The following is a 26,728-nucleotide window of genomic DNA, read 5'->3' on the forward strand; positions in this document are numbered from 1 at the left end:
CTGATTGGTGTGTCAGCAAAATCTGTCACTGGCTTTGTGATTCGAAAGGCAGACACATTCTTTCATCTCTGGTAATCCTCATCTGATACAGGATTTTCCTGCCATTAAATCTGGAGAAAGAAAAATAAGCGCTCAAACCTGCACAAGCAACTAACTATTCCTCGTCTGCCCCCGCTCACCATCCCCCACATTACTTCTCTGCTGGATGACTTTTAGCATCTGTGGCTGTGTGACTTGGGAGATGGATGAGCTGGGGGAGCCAAAGGAAGCCTTGGAGGAAGAGGAGTGGAGAAGGAGGAATGGGACAAGGCAGAAACCCCAGGACGGTAAGTGACATTTGGGGACTATTCACTAAAGCTTCTCTTCAGAGGTTTCCCCTCTGTCCATTTTCTTACTGTGTTGTCAGTGAGTTCAACTGAGTGGCTGTCAGGGTTTTCACTTGATAAAGTGTTTCTGAACAGATTGAAGCTGTCAGTGTGAGGGGAGGTTCTGATTGGCTGTTGTTACTGCTTTTTTTCTTTTCCTTTTTTTAACCTAACACCAAGATTATGGGGAGACGTGAGTGAGAAGAAGAAGAGGGGAAAAGTAGGGCAGTCGAGGAGGAAGTGTGGAGGTGCAAGGAGGGGCCTGAGTGTCCTAGTTCTCCAGATACCGCGTCTGGGCACCTGGTGACCTGTGCTCTCTCCCCTCAGGTAGGGATCCCACAGCTGGATGGTTCTAAGCCACCAGGTTCATGAAAGGTCACAGGATGCTGGTTTTGCTGTTGCATGGTGAGTTTTGAGGCCTGCTCTTTCTGTCCTCCAGCAGTCAGTAAGTGCAGGGGTAGGAAAGCCCATAGAAGATGCTAGAAGATGCATGGAAACCCAAGGGGCATGGTCTTTAAGTGGCTTCCATGAAAACTGTACCTGGACTCCACTTGAATCAGATTACATTGAATGTGTGATTGCGGGGGAGGGACTGGAGGATGAGAGACAAACAGTAGGTGGTGGGGTTTGTTTGTTTAAAAATGAAACTCCTGAGCCAAATATATGAAATAACCTTTTGGTGATTTTCTTATTCTAATTTCAGATATGAATTCATTGATGCAATCACCAAAAACCACAGTGGCTTTATAATCACATTATTTTAAGTTCATTTATTTAAAAAAAAAAATCCCTTAAAAGAACCATCTTCCTAAAGGAAGAAATAAAAATGAAAACTTGGAACTGTGTGATTATGGATGTTGAAAATTTTCCCCAAGTTTTTGCCCTGTTGTTCTACGGGTTTTATTAGAACCAGAAGACTCATCACACATTTTTTTTCCATACCTCTCTAGCTCTAGGTGCTCAAATTTGAGAATGCCCAAGGAAACATCCCTTGCTGAATTCTGTAGTAAAGAATTCTAAACAAAGAATTTTTTTCTGACCCTTTGAGGTCATAACTACTGGTGTGATACCAGTGCTGGCAGAGGAAATTTTACCAGCTAATTCTAAAACACTAATAGATTTTTTTTTTACTCTTTATTCCACCTTTTCAATAGAGGAACTTGATTTTTTTTTCAATGAGTCCACAGGTACACATTGTCCCTTCAGTGCATTCGAGGGATATTATGAGAGATGATTGCATAGACTTTGTCCTTGAGAAACTTAACATTCTTTTACGGGAGACCCAACAAATAAATAAGAAAAAAACTGAAACAAGCGCAGGGAACATTGTGATAAATAGGACATGGTTACCTACCTCGAGGAGCCCGCAAAGGACAGGGGTTGACATTTATGTAATTACAAACAGCTCCTTGTCATTCCCCTTACCTAGAAAAGATTTGATGCTTGACTCATTGCGACAGAATGTTTACTTCCAAAAGCCAATATTCTTTTAAATGCGCACCGAAAGCTCTCCGTTCCTCACAGAGTGCAGGCAGCATTCGTAGCCTGCATGCTGCAAAACAGGAACTGTCCCTGCTGCAGGAAACCAAAATACATCTAGACTTCTTGCGACAAGTCGGAGAGCTTAGCGGTGACATCATTTGCTAACAATAGATGTACTTAAAATTAATGACCATCCCCACATCCCCTGGCATTTCATTTAAAACACACTCAGCAGTACAGATAATATTCACAAGGGTTATGGACGACATGTTCCCGAGAAGCAGGCAGGGATAGAGCTCTACCTTCTCAACTAGAGAAAAAAAGACTAAATGAACCTGACAAAATGAATCCGAAGTGGCTCACAGCAGGGTAAATCTGGGGCAAAGGAAACAAATTCTCTAGAAACAAGAATCTCCTGGAAGGATCACAACTCTCACCCCTCCTCCAGGTCAACCTCTTCAGGGGTGATCCTGCTTCTCACAGCACATTCCAATTTCTTAACTCACTTTAGAGGGTCCTTCACCATCTGCTTGCTCTAAGCTGGGAGTCTTTAGAGAGGGCAAAGGTTTGTGTTTTATTCACCTTGTTTCTAGAGTCTAAGGCATAGCAGGTACTTAATAAGGATTTGTTTGTTGAATGGGTGAAGCCACCCAGATTAGAACTGTTGCAATATTTGATAAAGGTCTTGCTTGCGTCCTTGGACAGCATAGATCCTTAGATGCAAGACCTTGATCAGATATTGTAACAGAATATACATACACACACATATCTTTAAAAATTCTTAAAACTCAACAATAAGACAACTCAATTTTTAAAACCCAGCAAACCAATTTGAATAGTTATTTAATCACAGAAGATATACAAATGTCTAATAAACATATGAAGAAATGCTCAACACCCTGGCCGGTTGGCTCAGTGGTAGAGCGTTGGCCTGGCGTGTAGAGGTCCTGGGTTCGACTCCCGGCCAGGGCACACAGGAGAAGCGCCCATCTGCTTCTCCACCCTCCCCCTCTCCTTCCTCTCTGTCTCTCTGTCTCTCTCTTCCCCTCCCGCAGCGAGGCTCCAGTGGAGCAAAGATGGCCCAGGCACTGGGGATGGCTCCTTGGCCTCTGCCCCAGGCGCTAGAGTGGCTCTGGTTGCGACAGAGCGACGCCCCGCCCCGGAGGGGCAGAGCATCGCCCCCTGGTGGGCAGAGCGTCGCCCCCCGGTGGGCGTGCCGGGTGGATCCCTGTCGGGCGCATGCGGGAGTCTGTCTCTCCCCGTTTCCAGCTTCAGAAAAATACAAAAAAAAAAAAAAAAAAAAGAAATGCTCAACAGCATTAGGCATTGCAAAATGCAAATAAAAACCACAATGAGATGCCACTTCACGCACCCACTAGGATGAGTAGAGTCAAAAAGAGAGACAATAATAAATGTTGCTGAGGATGTGGAGTTACTGGGACTTTCACATGCTGCTGGTAGGAATGCAAGACAGTCTGGCCACTTTGGAAAACAATTTGGCAGTTTCTTCTAAATTCTATTTCTACTTACCATTTGACCTGGCAATCCCACTCCTAGATAAATGAGAAATGAAAACACATGTCCACAAAAACACCTGCACACCAGCCCTTACATTGGCTTTAGTCACAATAGGTGAAAACTGGAAGCAATCCAAAAGCCCATCAACAGGTGACTGAATACACAAATCGAGGTACATTCATATGACGAAATGCTGCTCAGTGATAAAAGGAAATGATCAACTGATATTCATAATATAGGGTAAACAGCTGTGTTAGGCTTGCTCACTTGCTCTTTGCATGATTAATGCTTGAGCATGTGGCAGAGCCAAGTGTATATAGTCTATGTCAGGCTATAGTGCATTGTGGTTGCAGATTGCTTGCCCGCCACTGCGAGGGGCCATTTTGATGTTCATTCGCCTGCTGCCACGAGAAGTGGTTTTCCCTGTCCGTTTGCTCGTCCATCGTTGCAATAATCTATTAAACGGGAATGACCTGCCGCTTTCTGGCTCCACTGTTCCACTACCATTTGCCTGAATCCAATGTGAACCTGCCTGGCTTCGGCTACCGGCATTACACAGAACAACGTAGATGGACCTCAAAAACATAATGTTGATTAAAATAACTACTGTTTCCACTAATGTGAAGCTCTAGAATAGGCAAAACTAATCTATAGTTCAGAAAACAGATCATTCCTGACTTGTGGTGGCGCAGTGGATAAGTGTCAACCTGGAATGCTGAGGTCACTGGTTTGAAACCCTGGGTTTTCCTGATCAATGTACATACAGGAAGCAACTACTATGAGTTGATGCTTCCAGCTTCTGTCCTCCCGCCCCCCCCCCCCCATCTAATAAAGAAAGCAGATCATTGGTTGCCTGGAGTCGAGGATGGGGAGGGAACCACTGTCAAAAGGCCTTTTTCTGAATGGCAAAAAATTTATAAGTCATGACTGGGGTGGTGGTTACATGGGTGAATGCATTTGTTATACTTACTGAACTGTACACTCCAAATGGGTACATTTTGTTATAAGTAAACTATACCTCAATCAGCTTGACTTAAAAGGAAGAAGTAAAGCTGTAGGGAGAGAGCAGCTGCAACCAAGGGAGAATAAATCCCTCATTATTGCGAGCCAGGCACTATGGAGTGTTGGGTAGTATGTGTGAAATGTATTAATGTCGCAGCATAGGCCAATAGCTTCTTCCTTTCGAATGCTGTACTCCCTTGTATGGCTATACTTGTTTGCTTATTGTTGCTGAACATCTCATTTGTTTCCAGTTTGGGGCAATTATCAAGATACAGGCCCCAGGCCCTTTCTGGAGCCTTGTGCTCTACTCCTTAGATGGGACAGCTCTCCACACCACAGGGCCTGGGAGGCCATCAGCAGACTATTCTTCAGGAGACAGACTAGCTTTTCCATCCCCCATGACTCATTAGCCAGCAAAGCTAAAGCATAAATCCATAATCCTTTCTTTCCTGTCACAAAAGTGTGAGAAGGAAGTTCTGGGGTCACCATGAGGTCAGAGGCCCTGGCATGGTCTTTCCCAGGGCATTTCTGTCCCCTCCCCCAGCCCCCAGCCCATTTTGTTTTGAAAATCCAGCAATGGGTCTTGGCCTGAGGAACAATTAGGGTAGCATTTTCCAGGAGTGGGAGGGGAATGACTTCTAGAGCCAAAGTGGCTGAATTGATTTTGCTGAAACCAGAAAATTGACCATATTTTCCCTTGCTATTTTGGTTTCATGAGGCACAAGTTCTTTGAAAACAATGAGAATGAAGAAATACTTCAAATCAAACTCAGTCTGTGGTTGGAAACTCCATGAGTAACTGTTCTAGCAAACCTCAAGGGGGAAAAGCACATATTAGAAAAGCTAAGGGCCTACAAAGAGAAATTCCTCAGCTGGTCTACATTAAGACATCCTTCTGTGGGACATGTGAGCCTGGCCATCTCGGCCTCCCTGTAGCTCAGGGGCTGGTCAGTACACCAACCAGAACACAAAATCAGGGACTCATTTCTGCTGTTTTCCCAGATTCCGGGATACCTTGTAACTTTATTGATTTGGGAGAGAAAGAAACATCAAGTTGTTGTTCCACTTATTTTATTTTTTTAGCAAGAGAGAGAGAATGAGAGAGGGAGACAGACAGACAGGGATAGACAGACTGAAAAGGAGAGAGAGATGAGAAAGAAGCACCAATTCTTCATTGTGGCTTCTTAGTCTCCTTAGTTGTTCATTGATTGCTTTCTCATATGTGCCTTGACCAGGGGGCTCCAGTTGAGCCAGTGACCCCTTGCTCAAGCCAGCGACCTTGGGCTCAAGCCAGCAATCTTTGAGCTCAAGCCAACCACCATGCAATAATGTCTGTGATACACACTCAAGCCCTGAGGCCAGTGACCCCGTGCTCAAGTTTATGAGCCCATGCTCATGCCGGCGACCTCAGGGTTTTGAACCTGGGTCCTCTGTGTCCCAGGCCAACACTCTAACCATTGCACCACCACCTGGTCAGGCTGTTGTTCCACTTATTTATACATTCATTGGTTGCTTCTTGTATGTGCTCTGACAAGGGATTGAACCCACAACCTTGGTGTAAGTGGGGTGATGCACTAACCAGCTTAGCTACTGGCCAGGCCCTATAACATTTTTTTACTCAAGTAAAATTCACATAACATAAAATTAACCATCCACCATTTTAAAATGTACAATTTGGCGGTATTTAGTATATTCACATTGTTGTGCAACCATCATACTTATCTAGTTCCAAGACATTTTCATCACTTTGAAAGGAAATTCTATGCCTTTTAAGCAGTCATGCCTCATTCTTCCTTAATCTACTAATCTACTTTATGTTTCTATGGATTTGCCTCTTCTGGACATTTCATTTAAGTGGAACCATGAAATATGTGGCCTTGTATGTCTGGCTGCTTTCACCTAGCATAATGTTTCTGAGGCTCATCCATGTTATAACATGTGTCAGTACTTCGTTCCTTTTTATGGTTAAATAATGTTCCACTATGTGGATACAGCACATTTTGTTTACCCATTTATCTGTTGACGGACAATTGTCTCCATCTCTGGGCTATTGTGAATAGTGTTGCTATGAACATTTGTGTATAAATATTTGTTAGAACACCTGCTTTCAATTTCTTTGGGTGCATACGTAGGAGTGGAATTGCTGGGGTATATGGTGACTCTGTGTTACACATTGCAACCTTTTTTTTTTTTTTTTTGTATTTTTCTGAAGCTGGAAACGGGGAGAGATAGTCAGATAGACTCCCGCATGCGCCCGACCGGGATCCACCCAGCACGCCCACCAGGGGGCGACGCTCTGCCCATGAGGGGGCTATGCTCTGCCCCTCCGGGGTGTCGCTCTGCCGCAACCAGAGCCACTCTAGCGCCTGGGGCAGAGGCCAAGGAGCCATCCCCAGCGCCCGGGCCATCTTTGCTCCAATGGAGCCTTGGCTGCGGGAGGGGAAGAGAGAGACAGAGAGGAAGGAGGGGGTGGGGGTGGAGAAGCAAATGGGCGCTTCTCCTTTGTACCCTGGCCAGGAATCGAACCCGGGTCCCCCGCACACCAGGCCGATGCTCTACCGCTGAGCCAACCGGCCAGGGCCTGTAACATTTTTTAACATGCAGATGAATCCCATTTTTATAAGGCTGGTGCACCTAGACCCTTTTTTTTATTTTATTTGGGCTGTATGTAGGAATCACTTGCAGAGCTTTAACAAGACCAATGCCTGGTTCCAACCCTGAAGATTCTGATGTAATTGGTTTGGCGTATAGCCCGGGCATTGTGAGTTGTGAGTTGGTTAAAAGTTCCTGAGGTGATTCTCATGCGCAGCCCACGTAGAGAACTATTCTAGACTCTTCCTTGAAGTCTACTTGTAGTAATAACTTCAATATTCTGACACTTCGTGTCTTGCTTTCCACTCTGGGACAGATTTCCACATGGGCCTTGAAGTACCAGTCCCTTAGTGAAATTTAATCCTGTGATAATGGTGGCTCATGGAGCCTATTCTTAGCTTTTCCTAATGTTTTCACAGCTGTTTCAAGCATTCCAAATCATCTGTTTCTCATCATTTTCCACCTGTTACAGATAAGGAACTGAGATGCAGAAAGATTATCTGAGGTTAAAAACAAAAAACAAAAATGAAAATAGCAGTATGAGAGAGCAGGGATGAAAGGCAGTGCCCTGAGAGTTTATGAGAGAACTTGAATGGGAGGCCACATGTTCTGGATGAGAGTTTCTAGACCGAATGCTCTGGGAAGACCTACATATGAATCCTGGAGCCATGATAGAGGCCGGCTGAGCTGGGGCCAGTCCTAAACCAGGCCAGTCCTACTGAATTTCTCATCTTACTCTCCCTACCTCAGATTGGGAATAAAAGTACTGAAGCCTTTTCAGATTTTTACATGGATCCTTCCCAAAAATACCGGTGGGAGAAGAGAAATTGCTGAGAACTGCCAATGAGTTAGACCTTCTCTTCTCACAAACAGTGATCTTTAGTTTTAATTTGGTGAATGTTTTTCTGGCCCAAGTATTCCCATGGAACTCAGCTATGGACAGCCAAGGAGATTCGGTTTTGGAATGATCACTGCAGATTCCAGGAGGGGCTACTTTTCATTTGGATTTGGAAAAATCAGGGATGGTCTAAACAATTTTGAATTCAGTTTTCTCTATTTCCTGGAAATGAATGGCAAGGAGCTTCCTTTTGGTTGAGGGGCACTGCCTGGTCCCGAATTTAAGTTGTTTTCTCTTTCAAGGTAAAGAGTTTGCAAGGTTCTTCAGGGAAAAGGGGAGTCGGATTCTTTAACGTTGTTGGCAATCTTTCTCACTTGAGAGATTAAGGGAAACTGCCTTCCTCAGGATGTTGCTCAGGAATCTAGCTGCAAACCATAGAAGCCACTCCAGGTTGTGTAAACTGAGAAGGGGTTCATTCAAGCACGTTAGGTGTTCCCAGCCTTCCTGGTTGGAGGTCCACTGCCTGGAGCAATCCCTAAACCAGGCAGTGAGGCAGTTCCGGCAAAGACCCTGTGGCCACTACCACTGGTGACACACCTGGCAGCTGCTGAGTGCTGAGTGTCAGAAATTCCATGATGGGAGGCTGAAAGCCAGGTGCTTGTGCCATCATCATAGCCAGAAAATGATTACTGCCTGATGCCTACTTCTGCATCCAAGTCTTGCTGGGTGTGTGTGATCCACAAAGCTAGGTCACATGCTTGGGCCCTAGCTGCAAGTGCAGCTGAGAATGAGTTTCTGGTTTCAACCTTGAGGAGGCAGGATTCACAACACAAGGTAGGAAGTTCCCTAAATGTAGAAAGAATGTTAAAAGGTGCTGAGGTGGCCCTGGCCGGTTGGCTCAGTGGTAGAGCATTGGCCTGGCGTGCAGAAGTCCCGGATTCGATTCCCGGCCAGGGCACACAGGAGAAGCGCCCATCTGCTTCTCCATCCCTCCCCCTCTCCTTCCTCTCTGTCTCTCTCTTCCCCTCCCGCAGCCAAGGCTCCATTGGAGCAAAGATGGCCCGGGCGCTGGGGATGGCTCCTTGGCCTCTGCCCCAGGCGCTAGAGTGGCTCTGGTCGCAACAGAGCGACGCCCCGGAGGGGCAGAGCATCGCCCCCTGGTGGGCGTGCCGGGTGGATCCCTGTCGGGCGCATGCGGGAGTCTGTCTGACTGTCTCTCCCCGTTTCCAGCTTCAGAAAAATACAAAAAAAAAAAAAAAAAAAAAAGGTGCTGAGGAGCCAGAAACCATTTTAAATGTCCACTACTATCAGAGATGGTTTGGTTGCAAGAAACATAAATCTACTTGTCCATGCAGATGGTTTGAGTGGGCTTCTGAAATGAAAACAGGGAAATGTCACAGAAACAGCTATAGCAGGGCCTTATGGGAACTAGAGAGCTGGCCAGCAGCTTCCCACATTCCCTGTTCTTCAGCTCTGTGAGTCTCACTTTGGCTCTAATCCTGTGCACCCATTTATTTCTTCATTTTGTCCTTGCCTCCTGCTTCCCTATGGTTTTGACCTCCACGTGGTTTTGTTGCAAATCCCAGCCTCAATGCCATATGGGTTAGTTCTGACACAATTTCACTGTCTGTTCCATGTTTACAGGGAAGGAAGGAATTTGACTCTGCTTAGGCCAAATGTTCACCCTCAGCCCAAATAGCTGTGGCTGGGAGCAGGTAGTAGGAACACATGAATCTGAGTGGGGTATTTTTTCTTAGAGGTGGTGGTTGGCAACAGCTGCTGGCCAACCATGAAAACTGAGACCCAGAAGGGCCCCCAAAGGTCAGGAATTGTGGTTCCTTCAGTTTACAGTCAAAGAAGTGGAAGCTCAGAAATGCTAGGTATGTGGGGTGGGGATTAGGACAGTATAGTGAAAGACAGAGAACAAAGGTTGGTATGGGTTAACCACCCTTAACTTCAGTTTCCTCTTTTATGTTTTTTAAAAATTTATTTATTTTGCCCTGGCCGGTTGGCTCAGCGGTAGAGCGTCGGCCTAGCGTGCGGAGGACCCGGGTTCGATTCCTGGCCAGGGCACACAGGAGAAGTGCCCATTTGCTTCTCCACCCCTCCGCCGCGCTTTCCTCTCTGTCTCTCTCTTCCCCTCCCGCAGCCAAGGCTCCATTGGAGCAGAGATGGCCCGGGCGCTGGGGATGGCTCTGTGGCCTCTGCCTCAGGCGCTGGAGTGGCTCTGGTCGCAACATGGCGACGCCCAGGATGGGCAGAGCATCGCCCCCTGGTGGGCAGAGCGTCGCCCCTGGTGGGCGTGCCGGGTGGATCCCGGTCGGGCGCATGCGGGAGTCTGTCTGACTGTCTCTCTCCGTTTCCAGCTTCAGAAAAAAAAAATGAAAAAATGAAAAAAAAAATTTATTTATTTTAATTGGATTTATTGGAGTGACATTGGTTAATAAAATTATATAAGTTTCAGTGTACAATTCTATAATAAATACATCATCTGTATCAGTTTCTTCTTGTGAGAAGAGAATAATACCATGCAGAATTGCTTTTTTTTTTTTTTTTTTTTTTTTTTTTTTTTTTTTTTAGAGGGGGGGGAAAGGACAGGCAGGGACAGACAAACAGGAAGGGAGAGGGATGAGAAGCATCAGTTCTTTGTTGTGGCACCTTAGTTGTTCATTAATCACTTTCTCATATGTGCCTTGATGGAGGTGGGGGAGCTCCAGCCAAGCCAAGTGACCCCTTGCTCAAGCCAGCAACCTTGGGCTCAAGCCAGTGACCATGGATTCATGTCTATGATCCCATGCTCAAGCCAGCGACCCAGCAGTCAAACTGGAGGAGCCTGTGCTCAATTCCACAACCTTGGGGTATGGAACCTGGGTCCTCAGCATCCCAGGCTGATGCTCTATCACTGCACCACCACCTGGTCAGGCAGGATTGGCATCTTAAATGAAAGAATGTATGTAGCAAGCTTAGCCCTAAGCAAACCACTAATTAAAAGTTTGTTGTTATAGCCCTGGCCAGTTAGCTCTGTTGGTTAGAGCAGTGATTTTCAACCTTTTTTGAGCTGCGGCACATTTTTCTTTTTCTTTTTTTTTTCTTTTTTCTTTTTTTTCTTTCCGAAGCTGGAAACGGGGAGACAGTCAAACAGACTCCCGCATGCGCCCGACCAGGATCCACCCGGCATGCCCACCAGGGGGCGATGCTCCGCCCCTCTGGGGCGTCGCTCCACCGCATCCAGAGTCATTCCAGCACCTGAGGCAGAGGCCAAGGAGCCACCCCCAGCACCCGGACCATCTTTGCTCCAATGGAGCCTCGGCCGCTGGAGGGGAAGAGAGAGACAGAGAGGAAGGAGAGGGGGAGGGGTGGAGAAACAGATGGGCGCCTCTCCTGTGTGCCCCGGCCGGGAATCGAACCCGGGATTCCCGCATGCCAGGCCGACGCCCCACCGCTGAGCCAACCGGCCAGGGCCCTGCGGCACATTTTTTACATTTACAAAATCCTGGGGCACAACACCTACCAAAATGACACAAAATGACACTCTAACACAGTACATATTATACATATAGTTAATAATATAGTTTCTAAATGTATTTATACTCACTTAGTGTGAAACCTGGGCCTGTTTCGATGAACACAAAAGGGATATCCTGGCAGGAATGGTAGAAAGACACACATGAAGTTCTTCCTCAACAGTTCTCAGTCTCTCTCTGTTTTTAGTTTTTATTGCAGTCAAGCTTGAGAAGCTCAGCTCACATAGATATGTGGTTGAAAACGGGAGCAATGTCAAAATAGCTTTGTTAGCCAGAATGGGGAACTCCTTGGCAACAGATAACCAAAAACTGTCCAAAGGAAGATCAGCAAACTTTAGCTTTAAACCACGATCTTGTTTCAGTTCAAAGAGTTCCTCTTGTTCCTTTAAAGTCATGTCCTTTCCAGCAAGGGATACTGAGCTGTATGGGTCCCTAATCCAGTCAAGGCATTCTGTGAAGGCTGAAGAGAAATAAAATGACAACGTCTTCTCAAGAGTTTTCAAATGTCTGCCAATCACCTCGCACATTGCAGCAGTGTTGCGGCCTACTATTGGTTCATCGCTAGTGGTCGGGATGAATCCTAGAAGGTGATTGGCCAGTGAGCGTTCCCTGTGCCTCCACTCTTTCTGTTGCTGATAGCTGGAGGGATTGTGAGGGGAATGTTTATGTTCGGATGGAGGCGGCTGGCGGCGGGCTGGATAAATAGCCTCCGTGGACCGTATCCAGCACGCGGGCCGTAGTTTGGGGACCCATGTTTAATTCCCCATGGCACACCTGACCATGTCTCACAGCACACTAGTGTGCCACGGCACACTGGTTGAAAAACACTGGGTTAGAGCATCCTCCCGAAGGGCAGAGGTTGCCGGTTTGATCCCCGCTCAGGGCACATACAGAAAACAGATCGATGTTCCTGTATCTCCCTCTCTCTTGCCCTCTCTCTAAAATCAATAAAATAAACATTTTTTAAAAAGTTTGTTGTTATAACAGCAAAGGAAACCCATAAAATTTGATTAATTTGAGTAGCATAATGCATGCTCATATCACACAGGTAACATTCCTAAACTACGTCCTATAGACTCCTATATCTGCTGCCTTTTGTGATGGAGTCCATCTGTAGGTGTTGTTCTGTTGAGCTCCCAGAACCACTGCCAGCAGCTGTCTTAAGCCTGCATATAAATATAATCAGACCATATGTATTCTTTTGTGTCAAGTTTCTTTGCTCAACATATCATTTTGGTGTTTGTTCCTTTTGTATTGTCATTTACTTCTCCACTGTATAGTTGGGTAATATCCAGTTTTTATCTTTTATGAATAGGCCACTATGAACATTCTTGTGCAATCTTATTGCAAACATTTTTTTTTTTCAATTCTCTTGGGTAAATACCTAGGAATAGAATTGCTGAGTCATAGGGTAAGCATATGTTTAGCTTTAATAGACACTGCCAATGTTTTCCAAACATTGAACTACTTTCTACTCCCACCAACAACGTAAGAGAATCCAGTTGTTCTATATCCTCACCAACATTTGGGGTTGTCACTCTTGAATTTTGGTCATTCTAGTAGGTGTATAGGGAAATCTCATTGTAGCTTTAATTGTACTCTCTAGTGACTAATGAAGTTGAATACCTTTTCATGTGCTTAATGGCTACTTCATATAGTCTTTTGTAAAGTGTTTGTCTTTTATTCATTTTTATTTAGTTATTATTCATTTGTAGATGTTTTACATTCTGTACACAAGCCATATATAAAGTATTCCTTTACTTAATGGAGTCTTTTTCTAATTTTTTTATTTATTGGTTGATTTTTAGAGAGGAAGGGGGAGAGAGATGTCGATTTGTTGTTTCCCTTATTTATGCATTCATTGGTTGATTTTTAATTTAAAAAAATTATTGATTGACAGAGAGAGAAAGGGAGAGAGACAGACATTGATTTGTTGTTCTACAACAAATTGTTGTTCTTAGTAGTGCAATCATTGGTTGCTTCTGGTATGTGTTCTGACAGGGATTGGACCCACAACCTTGGTGTATTAGGACAACACTCTAACCAACTGAGCAATTGACCAGGGCCAATCATTGGTTGATTCTTGTATGTACCCTGATGGAGTATCGAACCTGAAACTTTGGCATATCAGGACAACACTCTAACCAACTGAGCAAACTGGCCAGGGCTTGGTATCTTTTTTTAAAACAGCTTTATTGAGGTATAATGTGACATATAACAAACTTTACCCTCATGAAACCATCAAACAATCAAGATAGTGAACATACTCATCACCCTTAAGATTCATGCCCCTTTATAATTCCTCCCTCTTGCCCTACCCTGCCTCCCCATCCATCCTCAGGCAACCACTGATCTTTCTGTTACCACTGACTATTCAGTTTCTAGAATTTTGTAAGTGGAATCATATAGTACATACTCTTTTTCATCTGGTTTCTTTCACTCAGCAGAATTATCTTGAGATTCATCCATTTTGCATGTATCAATAGTCCATTCCTTTTTATCACTGAGTAGTGTTCCATTGTATGGATGATTGTAATTTGCTTACCCATTCAAATCTTGATGAGTGTTTGCATTGTTTCCAGTTTGGGGTTATTATGAATAAAGCTGCTGTGAACATTCATCCCAAGTCTTTTGTACAGACATATGCCTTTACTTCTCTAGGAGCAAATGGGTGGAAAAGGTAGGTTTATGTTTAACTTTTAAAGAAACTGCCACATTGTTTGCCAGTGGTTGTAGCATTTTACATTCCCACCAGCAGTGAGAGAAATTCCCAGGTGTCACATATGCTCTCCAACACTTGGTATGGTCAGTCTTTCTAATTTTAATAGGTGGCTATTTTAATTTGCATTTCTCTAACTAATGATGTTGACCATCTTTCCATGTGTTTATATAGCTTTTTGTATATCTTTTTTTTTTTTTGGTAAAATATTTCTTCAGACATTTTGCCCATTTATTAAGTGGGTTGTCTATTATCTTATTATTGAATTGCTTTTTAAAATATTTATTCAATTTATTGGGCTGATATCAGTTATTTAGATTATATAAGTTTTCAAGTGTACAATTCTATAATGTCATCTATATATTGCATTGTGTGCTCATCATCCAAGTCAAGTTTCCTTCTGTCACCATTGTTAATATTCTGATAATTCTTTATATATTTTAGATACAAGTTTTTTATGAGACATACATAGAAAAAATATACAGATAATTTCTCCCAGTCTGTGCCCCCTCATTTAGTTCTCTTAGCAGTGTCTTTCAAAAAGCAGAAGTTTTTAATTTTGATGAATCCCAATTTATTACTTTCTTCTTTTATGGTGAGTGTTTTGTTTTGTTCTAAGAAATCTTTATACACCAGTAGGTCACAAAGATATTCTTCTATGTTACCAGCAAGAAGCATTATAGTTTTAGCTATTACATTTAGGTTTAATGGCTCATCTAAAATAAGTTTTTGTGCATGGTGTGAAGTAGGGGTGTCTAGATTCTTTTTTAGCCTGACTGATGGTGGTGCACTTGATAGAGCAATGACCCAGAATGATGAGGTCGCTTGTTCAAAACCCGAGGTTGCCACCATGAGTGCACGTCACTGGCTTGAACGCAAGATCATCAACACGATCCCAAGGTCACCGGCTTGAGCCCAAAGTCACTAGCTTGATCTAGGGGTTGCTGATTCAACTTGAGCCTGAGGTCACTGGTCTGATCCCCAGTCAAGGCACATAGAAGATGCAATCAATGTATGACTAAAGTGAAGCAACAAGTTAATGCTTCTCTCACTCTCTCCCTCCTATCTCTCTCTCTCTCTCTCAAAAAAAAAAAAAGATTTCTTTTTACTTTTAAGGGATTGCAATATGTATCTTTAATTTATCATAATTTACCTTGATTTAATTTTACACTGCTTCATGATTAATGTAATGAACCTTATAAAAGAGCAATTCAGTTTACTTCCCTTCTCATCCTTTATGCTATTGTCATATTTTTCATTCATGTACATTATAAACTCCACAATATATTTTTTGCTTTAAACAGTAACTTGTCTACTAAGCAATTAAGATGAGGAAAGAGAACTCTTTTTCCCCTCTAATTTTTATTTATTAATTGATTTTAGAGAGAGAAGCAGGGGGAGAGAAAAAGAGAAACATTGATTTGCTGTTCCATTTGTTCATTCATTCATTGGTTAATTCCTGTATGTGCCCTGACTGGGGATCAAATCTGCAATCTTGGTGTATTGGGAAGATGCTCTAACCAAATTAGCTACCCAGCCAGGGTTTGAAAGGAGCAGTCTTTTATATTTAGTAACGAATTTGCCATTCCTATTGCTCTTCATTTCTTCCTGTAGATCTGATTTTCATCTAGTATTTTCCTGCAGGCTGAAGAATGTCTTCATTTCTTGTGGAGAAGATCTGGAGATGAATTTTCTTAAATTTTGCTAACAGGACAGTATTTCTATTTTACTTCATTTGTGAGAGTATTTTCATTGGCTATAGAGTTCTAGGTCACCAGATTTTGCTTTTCTTTCAGGACTTTAAAAGATATAATTCTTTCTTATGGCCTCTATTGTTTCTGATAAGGAGTCAGTCATCACTTTTTATTGTTTACTCTCTGTAATGTGTTTTTTTTCTTTGGAAGCTAAAGAATTTTCTCTTTATCTGGTATTCAGTAGTTTGACTATGATGTGTCTAAGGGTGTGTATGTAATGTTAGTTGGGGTTTGCTGAGTTTGTTTTTAATCAACTTTTGGAAATGGTCTTCAATTATTTTTAGGCCATATTCTCTCTCTTCCCTCTTCTGGGACTCCAAATACACACATGTAAATCTAATTGTTCGATATTATATCATAAGTCATTGAAGCCCTGATTATATTTTTTCTCTCTGTGCTTCATTCACTTTGGGTAATTTTGATTGCCCTCTCTTCAAGTTCATGAATCTTTCCTTCTGCTGTATCTAATCTGCTGTGTTTTTAATCCAATGATTTAAAATTTTTTTTAAGATACTGTGTTATTTCAGTACTAAGAATTGAATTCATTTTTAGAGTTTCAATACCTCTTCTAAAATTTGAATTCCTATATCCTCATCATTACATGTATTTTTCCTATAAATTCCTTAACATATTTATAACAAATCCCTCTTTGGTAATTCCAACATCTGGGCTGTCTCTGGGTCTGCTCCTGTGAACTACTCTTTTCCTTTTGATAAGTGTCATGTTTTGCTCATTCTTCACATATCTAGTATTATTTGACTGTATACTGGATGTTGTAGGTGGTAATTATAGAAACTCTAGATTCTCTTATCTTCCTCTGAAGAGTACTGAGTTTTGTTCTGGCACCTTGATACTGGGAGGCTTGGTTTTAGGCTTTGTTAGAGTAAGCCTAATTTAGTTTTTCCCTTTGTCCTGGGAAATGGTTGTCACTCCTAAGGTGTGACCCTCTCAGGTTTCACTGGAAAGAGCAAGGTATTTTTACAATGTCTTCTAACTGAACGGACTTTGAATTCTTATCATCTGTCTCCCATTACTAGGAAATTACTGAAATCTTTGTTTAGCTCTTTTGGCCATCAGTTCTTGGCTCCTTGGAGTCACCTAAAGTGATATGCACTTTAGGATTCCAAACAGGGATCCAAGAGTAATCTTTATGCCAATTTTGTGCCTCCCTCTTTACCGTGTTCTTCCACCTCAATTTCTAGCCACTGTGGTAGTGGAACAGTCTGACCTTTAACTTGTCAGCCCAATAAAACTCTTGCTTTCTGCTTGAGCTTTTTCCCTTGTGTGCAGCGTGGACTTCAAAATGCTCTGAGAGGAAAAGCTGGTTAAATGTGGCTCTCCCTAGTTTGCTTCTCTTCTTTGAAGGGTTGTATCTACGCTGTTTAGGCTGCTTTCCAGTGTCTTTGAACAATTTTTAAAAAAATTTTCCCTCACACAGATTATACTAGCTACTAGCAGGAATATTAGTCTGATACAAATTACTCTGCCATTTATTGCAAGCAGAACTCACCCAAATATGTTATCGTTATTTTTATAAATTTTGTTCTGGTGCCCTCTTCTCTGGATTATTAGGCAGTAGTCTTCATATTGGGTAAGCTGATACTGGAGTTTGGTCATCTGTTCTGAAACTTTACTTGATTTAAGTTATATTTCATTAAATAATTCAGTAAACTAGTTATCCTTAATGACTACCAAAGTTTCAGAGGCTGAAAATAGGTCTCTAATAGTTACAACATCTTAAGTGTTTAATGATTAAAATAAACTTTAATCTACTTTCTGAAATAGGCATTACACTAGCATGGTTTAAAGTTAGAAAGGTAAAAATGATATACAATAAAAAATTTTCACTCCTCTTGCATGTTTTAAAAAATTGGCAGCTACATTTTTGATCTTTCACCTTATTCAAGTAAGTTGGTTGTATGCTGTATGTCATAATCCCATGAATTGCTTGACAAAAACTTTTTTTTAAATATAAATGACATCCTCCAGCAGGAATCATTAGAGAGGAAGACATCAATTCCATTTAATTCTATAAACATTTACTGAGCCATACAGTATGTGACTAGAATAATGTTAGCTATTGTGGAGCAGAAACATGAGTCATATTGTTGAGAATGCACTTCTGTTAATTATAAAGGAGAAGAGAGTAGAATTAAGGACTATTTGTAAAGAAATCTGATGCCTTCTACTTGACCCAGTTGGAAGAGTTCATAGAAAAAAGTTCCACCTGTGTCCAGCTGACACCTGGACTAAGGTTATATTCTTGGCCCTGACTCTCTAACATGTTACCTCGCCAGGTCAGCAGCTGCCCTGTTTACAGCCAAGCTCAGCACAGGGCCCAAGAACCTTGCTGTAAGCTTGGTGTCTAGTTCCCGGTTCTTAGGGACAGGGAGAAGCTAAGACAAGCCTCCATAATAAGAATATTGAACTAGCTACAATTTACAACTGAAGGGTTGTTCTTCTGCCCCATCGGAAAGGGCTGAATCTCTTTTCCAGCGGCTGAAAAGACGGGGAATGTCCACAGCTGATGTAATGAAAAGACACTGGAAGCTAAGCCAACCTACAGAGGCAGCAGCAAGCATAGTCTGCACACATCTTGTGTGGCCAAACCTTCACAGTTTGGATAGGCAAAGCAGGGTCATGTGTACACTGTGGGAGGAACAGAATGGTAGGCCAGTAGTGTTAGCTAGAAATTTGGGAGAACTGCTGAGGAATTTCAGATCACATGCACTCTACCTGTGACATCCTCCTATCCAGAAAATAAAACTTGAGCATCTTCCAGGTTGTTTTTTCCATTGTAACTAAAGATGGGGCTTGGGACCTTTGGCTACCACAGGGAAGCAGGTGATGCCATTTTTCTTTGCTGCAGGTGGCAAGCCTATGTGGAGGGCTTTTGAAGTCTTTATTGGATCCTCATTTCAAATGCTCAGAAAAAATTAATTTATAAGTACCATTCTTTCCCATGATGATGTAAAAAAGTCTCTAGAGAGCAAGGGCAGGTGAATGGAAATTAACAACACACGTCCAAATTATTATTTTGAGACATGAAAGAAGGTCATTGATAGTTTATTTCCTATGCTGTCCTTATAGCTTAATTTTAGTGACTGTTAAAAAAAAATAGATAGGCTTTTCTTTAATTTCAAACCACCTGTTCTCTAATTCTCCTTCCTTTATGAGGCTTAATTTACTCAATGGGGGTTTTTAGGAATTGAATTCTTATGGCAGGAGGCACTACTAAAGCAGTGCCAATAGAAATATAATGCAAACCACATACGTGTAAATTTCCCAGTAGCCCCATTAAAAAGAGAAATATAAACCATTGACTTTAATATTGATATCTTAGTTAACCCAGTACATCTAAAATATCATTTTAACATGTTATCAATATAAAAACTGATGAGATATTTTACCTTTTTTTGGTATTAAGCCTTTAAGATCTGATCTGTATTTTATACTTACAGCACATCTCACTTCGGGCTAGCCACATTTCAAGTGCCTGAGAGCCACATGTAGCTAGATTAGGCAGTGGAGGCCTAGAGTGTGGGCTACAGTGATGCCTTCTAGGCCCCTACCTATGCAGACCACACACGCTCTAGGCCAAATTCTAGGAAAGCATAAGTGACAATATAGGCAGAAGGGGGTTTAGAATGGGGTCAGAGGTTGGGATTCCAAATGGGTTTTGCTGATCAAGATAACTAGGACGCAAAGGGGGTGGAGAATCCTGTAGGTCAAGGAGGCCAAAAAAGACCTTTTGAAAAATGCGGCTAGGCAGGAGGTATGAGAACTTGGAGGAGGACCGCAACCTCCCACGCAGACAGGTAGGATTTTACCTGCAGTGACCCTCTGGTTGATGCTAGCTACTTGTTTCGTCTTTTCTCCCCTTTCCCCACCCCCGCCCTAGTGGTGGTCCTCAGCCAGCCTCCCGCCTGGGCTGAGGAGGCCTGCCAGCGCGCCTGCCCTGAGGCCTGCTCCTGCAGCAGCGGGGAGCGCGGCTGCTCCGTGCGCTGCGATCGCGCCGGCCTGCTGCGGGTGCCGGCCGAGTTCCCGTGTGAGGCAGCCTCCATCGACCTGGACCGGAACGGCCTGCGCTTCCTGGCCGAGCGGGCCTTTGGCACGCTGCCGTCGCTGCGCCGCCTGTTGCTGCGCCACAACAACCTGTCCTTTATCACGCCCGGCGCCTTCAAGGGCCTGCCGCGCCTGGCCGAGCTGCGCCTGGCACACAACGGCGACCTGCGCTACCTGCACGCGCGCACCTTCGCGGCGCTGGGCCGCCTGCGCCGCCTCGACCTGGCAGCCTGCCGCCTCTTCAGTGTGCCCGAGCGCCTCCTGACCGAGCTGCCCGCTCTGCGTGAGCTCGCCGCCTTCGACAACCTGTTCCGCCGCGTTCCTGGCGCGCTGCGCGGCCTGGCCAACCTGACACACGCGCACCTGGATCGCAGTCGCATCGAGGCGGTGGCCTCCAGCTCCTTGCAGGGCCTGCGGCGCCTGCGCTCCCTCAGCCTGCAGTCCAACCGGGTCCGCACCGTGCATGCAGGCGCCTTCCGTGACTGCGGTGCCCTGGAGCACCTACTGCTCAACGACAACCTGCTGGCCGAGCTGCCCGCTGATGCCTTCCGCGGCCTGCGCCGCCTGCACACACTCAACCTGGGTGGAAACTCGCTGGGCCACGTGGCGCGCACCTGGTTCACCAACCTTGCTGAGCTCGAGCTGCTCTACCTGGATCGCAACAGCATCGCCTTTGTGGAGGAGGGCGCCTTCCAGAACCTCTCGGGCCTCCTCGCTCTGCACCTCAATGGCAACCACCTCACCGTGCTCACCTGGGCTGCCTTCCAGCCTGGCTTCTTCCTGGGCCGCCTCTTTCTCTTCCGTAACCCATGGCATTGTGACTGCGACCTGGAGTGGCTGCGGGACTGGATGGAGAACTCTGGGCACATCGCTGATGTGCCATGTGCCTCTCCGGGCTCCGTGGCTGGACTGGACCTCAGCCAGGTAGCCTTTGGGCGCTCCTACGATGGCCTTTGTGTAGACCCTGAGGAGCTGAACAACATCACTATGTCCAGCCCAGGCCCGTCCCCTGAGCCTGTGGCCACCACCCTGAGCAGGTTCAGCAGCCTCCTCTCCAAACTGCTGGGCCCGAGGGCCCCAGTGGAGGAAGTGGCCAACAGCACCCTGGGGCCAGTCAATGCCTCTCTGTCTGCCAGCCTTCCCTCTGGTAAGGTGGGAGGCTCAGGCCACAGCATCTTGTTTCTCCTTGGCTCTAGTCTCCTGCTCAGCATGGCCCAGCAGATGGTGTTTATCCTACAGACATACTGACCTTGCAACACTAGGGTGGCTCAAACTGCTTTGGCCAGTGGGGGATAATTTACTTAATTGGGCTTGAAGGTGTCTGTGGTAGGGGGAGAGGGGGAACAGGTTGGAAGTAGGTGGTGAAGTTCCATCAGAAGGTAGACAGAACAGTTTGCCTACAGAGGTGGCCCTAGGAAGAGGACAACGCTGGGAAATGTCATACAGAGATGGGGGTTGGAGAGGGGGATGGATTTCTGCTCATGTCACGTGGGCATCAATGGTAAAAGAGAGGCAAAAATGAACATGGACCTTCCCAAGAGAAGGCTAGGAATTGGAAACTCCCAGAGCCTCAGGGCTCCACCTCCATTCCTCCCCCTAGCCCCCCATCTTCCAGGAAACACATGGCAATGTTTGAATTAGAGTCAGTCCATTGGCCAAGTCTTAAGAACTGTGCCTATTCTCCTGGTGGGGCAACCCATTAGGCCCAATCCCTTTGTTTTCTACTACAATGCTCTTCCCCCTGGGCCTGGGGACACTAGGGTCCAGGAAGATAGATAGGACAGGAGAGAAGGGGGATAGGATGGGGACTTAGACCTAAGGGAGTGGGTGGCAATTCCTGGAGTCTGAGATGTATTAGGAGTCGGTTAAAAGAAAAATCTGTTTCATTTTCTCCACAGTTATTCTCAGGGTTGGTCTTAGGTGGAAAGGAACTTTAGGGCAGGGTAGGGAAAAAAAAAAGAGGAGGAAGTGTGTGTGGACAAATAAATTCGTAAAATCCTGTTAAAAAAGGAGTTAGCAGGTTTTTCTACTTCAGGACTTTTCAGAGCCTTTCATATGCAAATGTGCATTGTGAATCCCTGGGGAGGCCACAAAATCTTTTTTTAGTATTTTGTGGGGAGAGTGTCTCGAAGGCACAGAAGTGCTCTGTTAGCAGGACAGGAAGTCTCCAACTTGGATGATCCTTTTAGCTGTGGAATTTATCATGGGCTGCACACTATGGGGCTGACTAATGGCCAAGAGGAAAGGAGGCATCCAGTAGCTGGGAAGGGCTGTTTTTTCCCAGAGACAGAGTTGGCCAACTAAGTCCTCAGGCCTGAGTATCAGAACAAAGGCTGTATGTCTGCTAAATACTTGCTCAAGCTGTTCTCCACACATGGGTAATGATGACTGCATTTGTCAACATTCTGGAAATCCTTAATCTTAATGTTCTGAATTACTCCCTCTGTATTTGAAGAGGTGAGCTTTCTTTTTTTCTTTTCTTTCTTTTTAATCTTTAAAGAAATTTTTACTAAGATATCACCCAGATAAATTAGGAGATATCAAAGATATTTTAGAAAGGGAGCACTTATTACAAATTTCTATATTTGCACAACAAATGGATGCTCAAAAGTGCATAAACAATTGTGACTATACCCTACTAAAATATGTATGAGTATATATACATTTATATATATTTTTTGAGTTCTGTAAATATGCTAGTCCAAGGAACAGGAAGTGTTATAAGTATTGCATAAAGAACCTCAAGGTGCATTTCTTTCATCCAACTTTTCCTTAAGAAAACTTAAATTTTCTATAGATGTGATTCCTTTATCCCCTCTAATTTTATTTTTAGGCCAATGGGAAATATATTTCCTACTGTTGTTATGAAAGAAGGTGGGTTTTCAAAGCCCACGCAGGTTCAAAGTGCATCAAATTGTCAGTTCATGGTGACAGTACTTCTTTTGTGTCTCTATAGGTAATATTAAATATTAGAAATGTTGCAGAAAGCACCACTGAGGTCAGGAGTATTCAAATAGGTTGTGACCATTAGTGGTCATCAACTCAATTTAATGGGTACTAACCAGCATTTAGAAAAACAAGATAGAGCACAAAAGTCAGAGTATCACAGGTAATATGAGAGTAAGTATTATTTTGAGAAACTTTTTATTTAATTTGTAGGCATTTGTTCAGATTATATGTGTGTGTCTGAATTGCTTAATATAGTCTATATTGTATTGTGAGTGAGCATTAAAAAAGTTTGAAAGTCACTAATCTGGAGTATACATGATTTATTTTTTTAAATTCATTTTTTTTTTAGAGAGAGAGAGACAGAAAGAGAGAGAGAAAGGAGGGAGGAGCAGGAAGCATCAACTCCCATATGTGCCTTGACCAGGCAAGCCCAGGGTTTCGAACTGGTGACCTCAGTGTTCCAGGTTGACACTTTATCCACTGCACCACCACAGGTCAGGCATGATTAAAAAAAACTTTTTATTTTGAAAAATCTCAAACTGACAGAAAAGTTGCCATTCACCTAGGTTTTCTAGTTGTTAACATTTTACTATTTTTGCTTTCTCTCACTATCCATATCATTATTATTTCTTATTAACTGTTGGAGTTAGTTGCAAACATCACGACCCTTCACCCCTAAAAACTTTAGGATGTATTTCATAAGAACAAGGACACTGTCTTATCCATAATGCCATTATATCAGATCAGGAACTTTGTCATCAATATAATACTATTATTAAATTTTTTTATTTTTGGCAGAGACAGAGAGAGGGACAGATAAGGACAGACAGACAGGAAGGGAGAGAGATGAGAAACATCAGTTCTTCGTTGCGGTTCCTTAGTTGTTCATTGATTGATTTCTCATATGTGCCTTGACCATGGGGGCTACAGCAGACTAAGTGACCCCTTGCTCGAGCCAGCGATCTTGGGCTCAAGCTGATGAGCCTTGCTCAAACCAGATGAGCCCATGCTCAAGCTGGCGACCTCGGGGTCTCGAACCTGGGTCCTCCACATCCCAATCCGTCGCTCTATCCACTGCGCCACCACCTGGTCAGGCATACAATACTATTATTTAAACTATGTTCTGTATTGAAACTTGAACAGTGTTCTAAATTATTTTTTTAAGCAGTCATTCTTTTTCCTGTGGGTAGAAAAATGAGGTTTCTAGGGCGTGGCTTGTATTTATTTGATTATAATACTTAAAATCCTAAACCCCTTGATTGATTTTAATGTTTCAAAATGTGTTCATTCTTCAAATGGCTTACTTTTAAAATGTGAGACCCAGATGAGGTCAGAAATGTTTGTTCAAACCGTGTGTTGTGGCCATGGCAACTCAGTGAGGATCATGAGAGTCATGGAGACCAGCTCTCTTCGTAACCATGGAAGCCCACAGCAGACATGCAGCCTGAATTACTGAGGAACAAGATGTCACCTTGGGAAGAACGTCCTTCCTTTCATTTGGATCAGGTTCCTGAGAGGCAGCCTCAAAATACTGCTCTGGTTCTGCCTGGGTGGTTAGATATCCAGCTCTTTAAGGAACATTTGTTTGGCTGAATGTTTCTGAACAAGTGTATTTTCAACACTGAAATAGCCTCCAGGGAGACAGATTTTTATAGAGCTATCCAGCCCAAAAGAATTCTGGGAACGTAGGGGTTACTTACTGTCAAACAGATCCAGAGTTGCCTGGAACGAGTTCCCAGTGAATTGTCGCCATTAGGAGCTCTCAGGAGAGGAGGGGGCATGGAGAGTTCCCAGTTTTGAGTTCATTAAGTTTCTCACCCCATTATTGGCTAATTAGCACCTTGGGAAACATTGAGGTACTATGGATTCTGCTAAGCAAACCTATGTGTACCTATGAGGATGAACTACATTAGGTTATGGTGATAAACAATCCCCAGTCTTCAGTGACTTACAGAGGGTTTTTTCTTGCTTATGCAACATGTCCAACATGGGCTTATTAGGGGGACTCTGCTTATTGGAGCCACGTGGGGATTGAGGCTGATGAAGGAATGGCCATTTTAGGAAATTATTATTTAAACACGGACTCTAGGGTTTGTCGCAACAGAGGAGGAAAGCTCGGCAGGACCATGTGTCACCACTGAATGCTTCTACCCCGATGTGGCACACATTGCTTCTCACATTTGATTGGCCCAAAATGTCACACAACCATACAACTTGATCAAGGCAGGGAAGTATGGTCCTCCCATGTGCCCCAGGAGAGAACTGGGAGTATGGATGAACACTAGCAATGTTCCAAAGCACTAGTGGTTCCAGGCAGCTCACCTGATAGAATGGAGCCGGGACTTCTCAAAGCTGTCAGAAGAAACAGAGACCTGAGGGGGAACACTGGTGAGCAGGCCACTAGCGACAGTCTGTCTCCTAGGACCCTAACTAGGCTTTGAACACAGTATTTGCTTGAGCCAACAGGACTATTATGGCCTCATTGTATTGGTTATTTCAAAGAAGGGGAGGGAAAATGTAGAGACAAAAGGGTCATATTTTCCCCTTTAAGAAATGTTTTCCACACAAAGGCTCAAATCCCCAGAAGTTTGATCTTTGAAAAATTCCCTCTCATGAAGCCCCCTGGCTGTTTCTAAGGGGTCTCCTTGCTGGCCATGGTTCCACAAGGATGGAGCCTGCCCTCCACCCACCTTTGTCAGGCCACCACAATGCTGCCCTTCAGAGGACACTGTCCTTGGCTGCTGGTCCCCTCTGCTGTCTTCACCCCAACTTCAAGGGACAATGCAGCCTCAGCACCCTTCTGGTCCCTCCCAGGGCAGAAGAGCACACCAGCTGGGAAGCAAAGGAGACTTTTCCAAAGGGTAAGTAAGCCCCTCTGACCACTGCTGGATGTGGCTGTTGGCAGAATTCCCAGACCCTAACCCCCATAGGGGTCCCTGTGGCTAGGGTGTTTTCACTCCCTCTCCCTAACACAGCACTGGGGATGGCTGGGCCTCTCTGGGTTTCTGAGACCAAAGTCCCAGGGAGGACTTTTTCTGTCCCCCAGTGTAAGGTCCACCTCCCAGCCCCACAGGGAACAGAGGCAGCACTCCCTAGGTGATGTCACACACAGTCCCTTAGTGGGGCCCACCAGAGCCAAAAGGGCGAGTCCACCTGCCTGCTTGTTAGTCCCTTCTTCACCAAAGCTGCATATTACCTGAAACTGCTGTTCAGAGCTCCAAAAGAACTAACAATAGTTCTGGTGACACTAGGTAGCTAAAAGTTGCACAGCCAAATAATACATTTCTCCAAAAAGCACCATCTGGGGAATTGGGAGATGCAGCTCTTATAAAAGATACAGCAATTTCCGGCCCTGGCCGGTTGGCTCAGTGGTAGAGCGTCGGCCTGGCGTGCAGAAGTCCTGGGTTCGATTCCCGGCCAGGGCACACAGGAGAAGCACCCATCTGCTTCTCCACCCCTCCCCCTCTCCTTCCTCTCTGTCTCTCTCTTCCCCTCCCTCAGCCAAGGCTCCATTGGAGCGAAGATGGCCCCTGCGCTGGGGATGGCTCCTTGACCTCTGCCCCAGGCGCTAGAGTGGCTCTGGTCGGACAGAGCGACGCCCCCTGGTGGGCGTGCCGGGTGGATCCCGGTCGGGCACATGCAGGAGTCTGTCTGACTGTCTCTCCCTGTTTCCAGCTTCAGAAAAATACAAAAAAAAAAAAAAAAAAAAAAAGATACAGCAATTCCCCCTCCTTTTTAAATGTTACATGTATGATCAATGTTTGTTTGTTTTTAATTTTGAAAGATACTCCCTTTTTCTGTTATCAAACAGGACACTTCACTTCCCCTTCTGAGATTGTTCAGAAGAGTAAGGGGTGGGCCCTGTCTTTTTATTTGCGCCTTGTCCGATGACTTTGCAGAGCAGAGGACAGGCTTTCCTGG

At 44.3% G+C, this 26,728-nt stretch overlaps 1 protein-coding gene across 2 annotated transcripts; it reads left to right on the plus strand.

Annotated features, from left to right (window-relative positions):
- On the plus strand, positions 1 to 23,076 carry NYX (nyctalopin). Of its 2 annotated transcripts, none has more exons than XR_010727810.1 (3): positions 1 to 326; positions 693 to 770; positions 1,069 to 1,124. XR_010727810.1 is itself a non-coding variant. In XM_066249161.1 (3 exons), exons 2-3 carry the CDS (start codon positions 734 to 736, stop codon positions 21,104 to 21,106), a joined length of 1,449 nt encoding a protein of 482 aa, XP_066105258.1. In that variant the 5' UTR covers positions 1 to 326; positions 693 to 733; the 3' UTR covers positions 21,107 to 23,076. The 2 variants fall into 2 exon arrangements, 1 of the variants encoding a protein (XP_066105258.1); XM_066249161.1 differs by lacking the exon at positions 1,069 to 1,124 and adding an exon at positions 19,695 to 23,076.
- The last annotated feature ends 3,652 nt before the right edge of the window (positions 23,077 to 26,728 follow it).

Source organism: Saccopteryx bilineata, chromosome X, assembly GCF_036850765.1.
Source record: "Saccopteryx bilineata isolate mSacBil1 chromosome X, mSacBil1_pri_phased_curated, whole genome shotgun sequence".
Lineage (NCBI taxonomy): Eukaryota > Metazoa > Chordata > Mammalia > Chiroptera > Emballonuridae > Saccopteryx > Saccopteryx bilineata.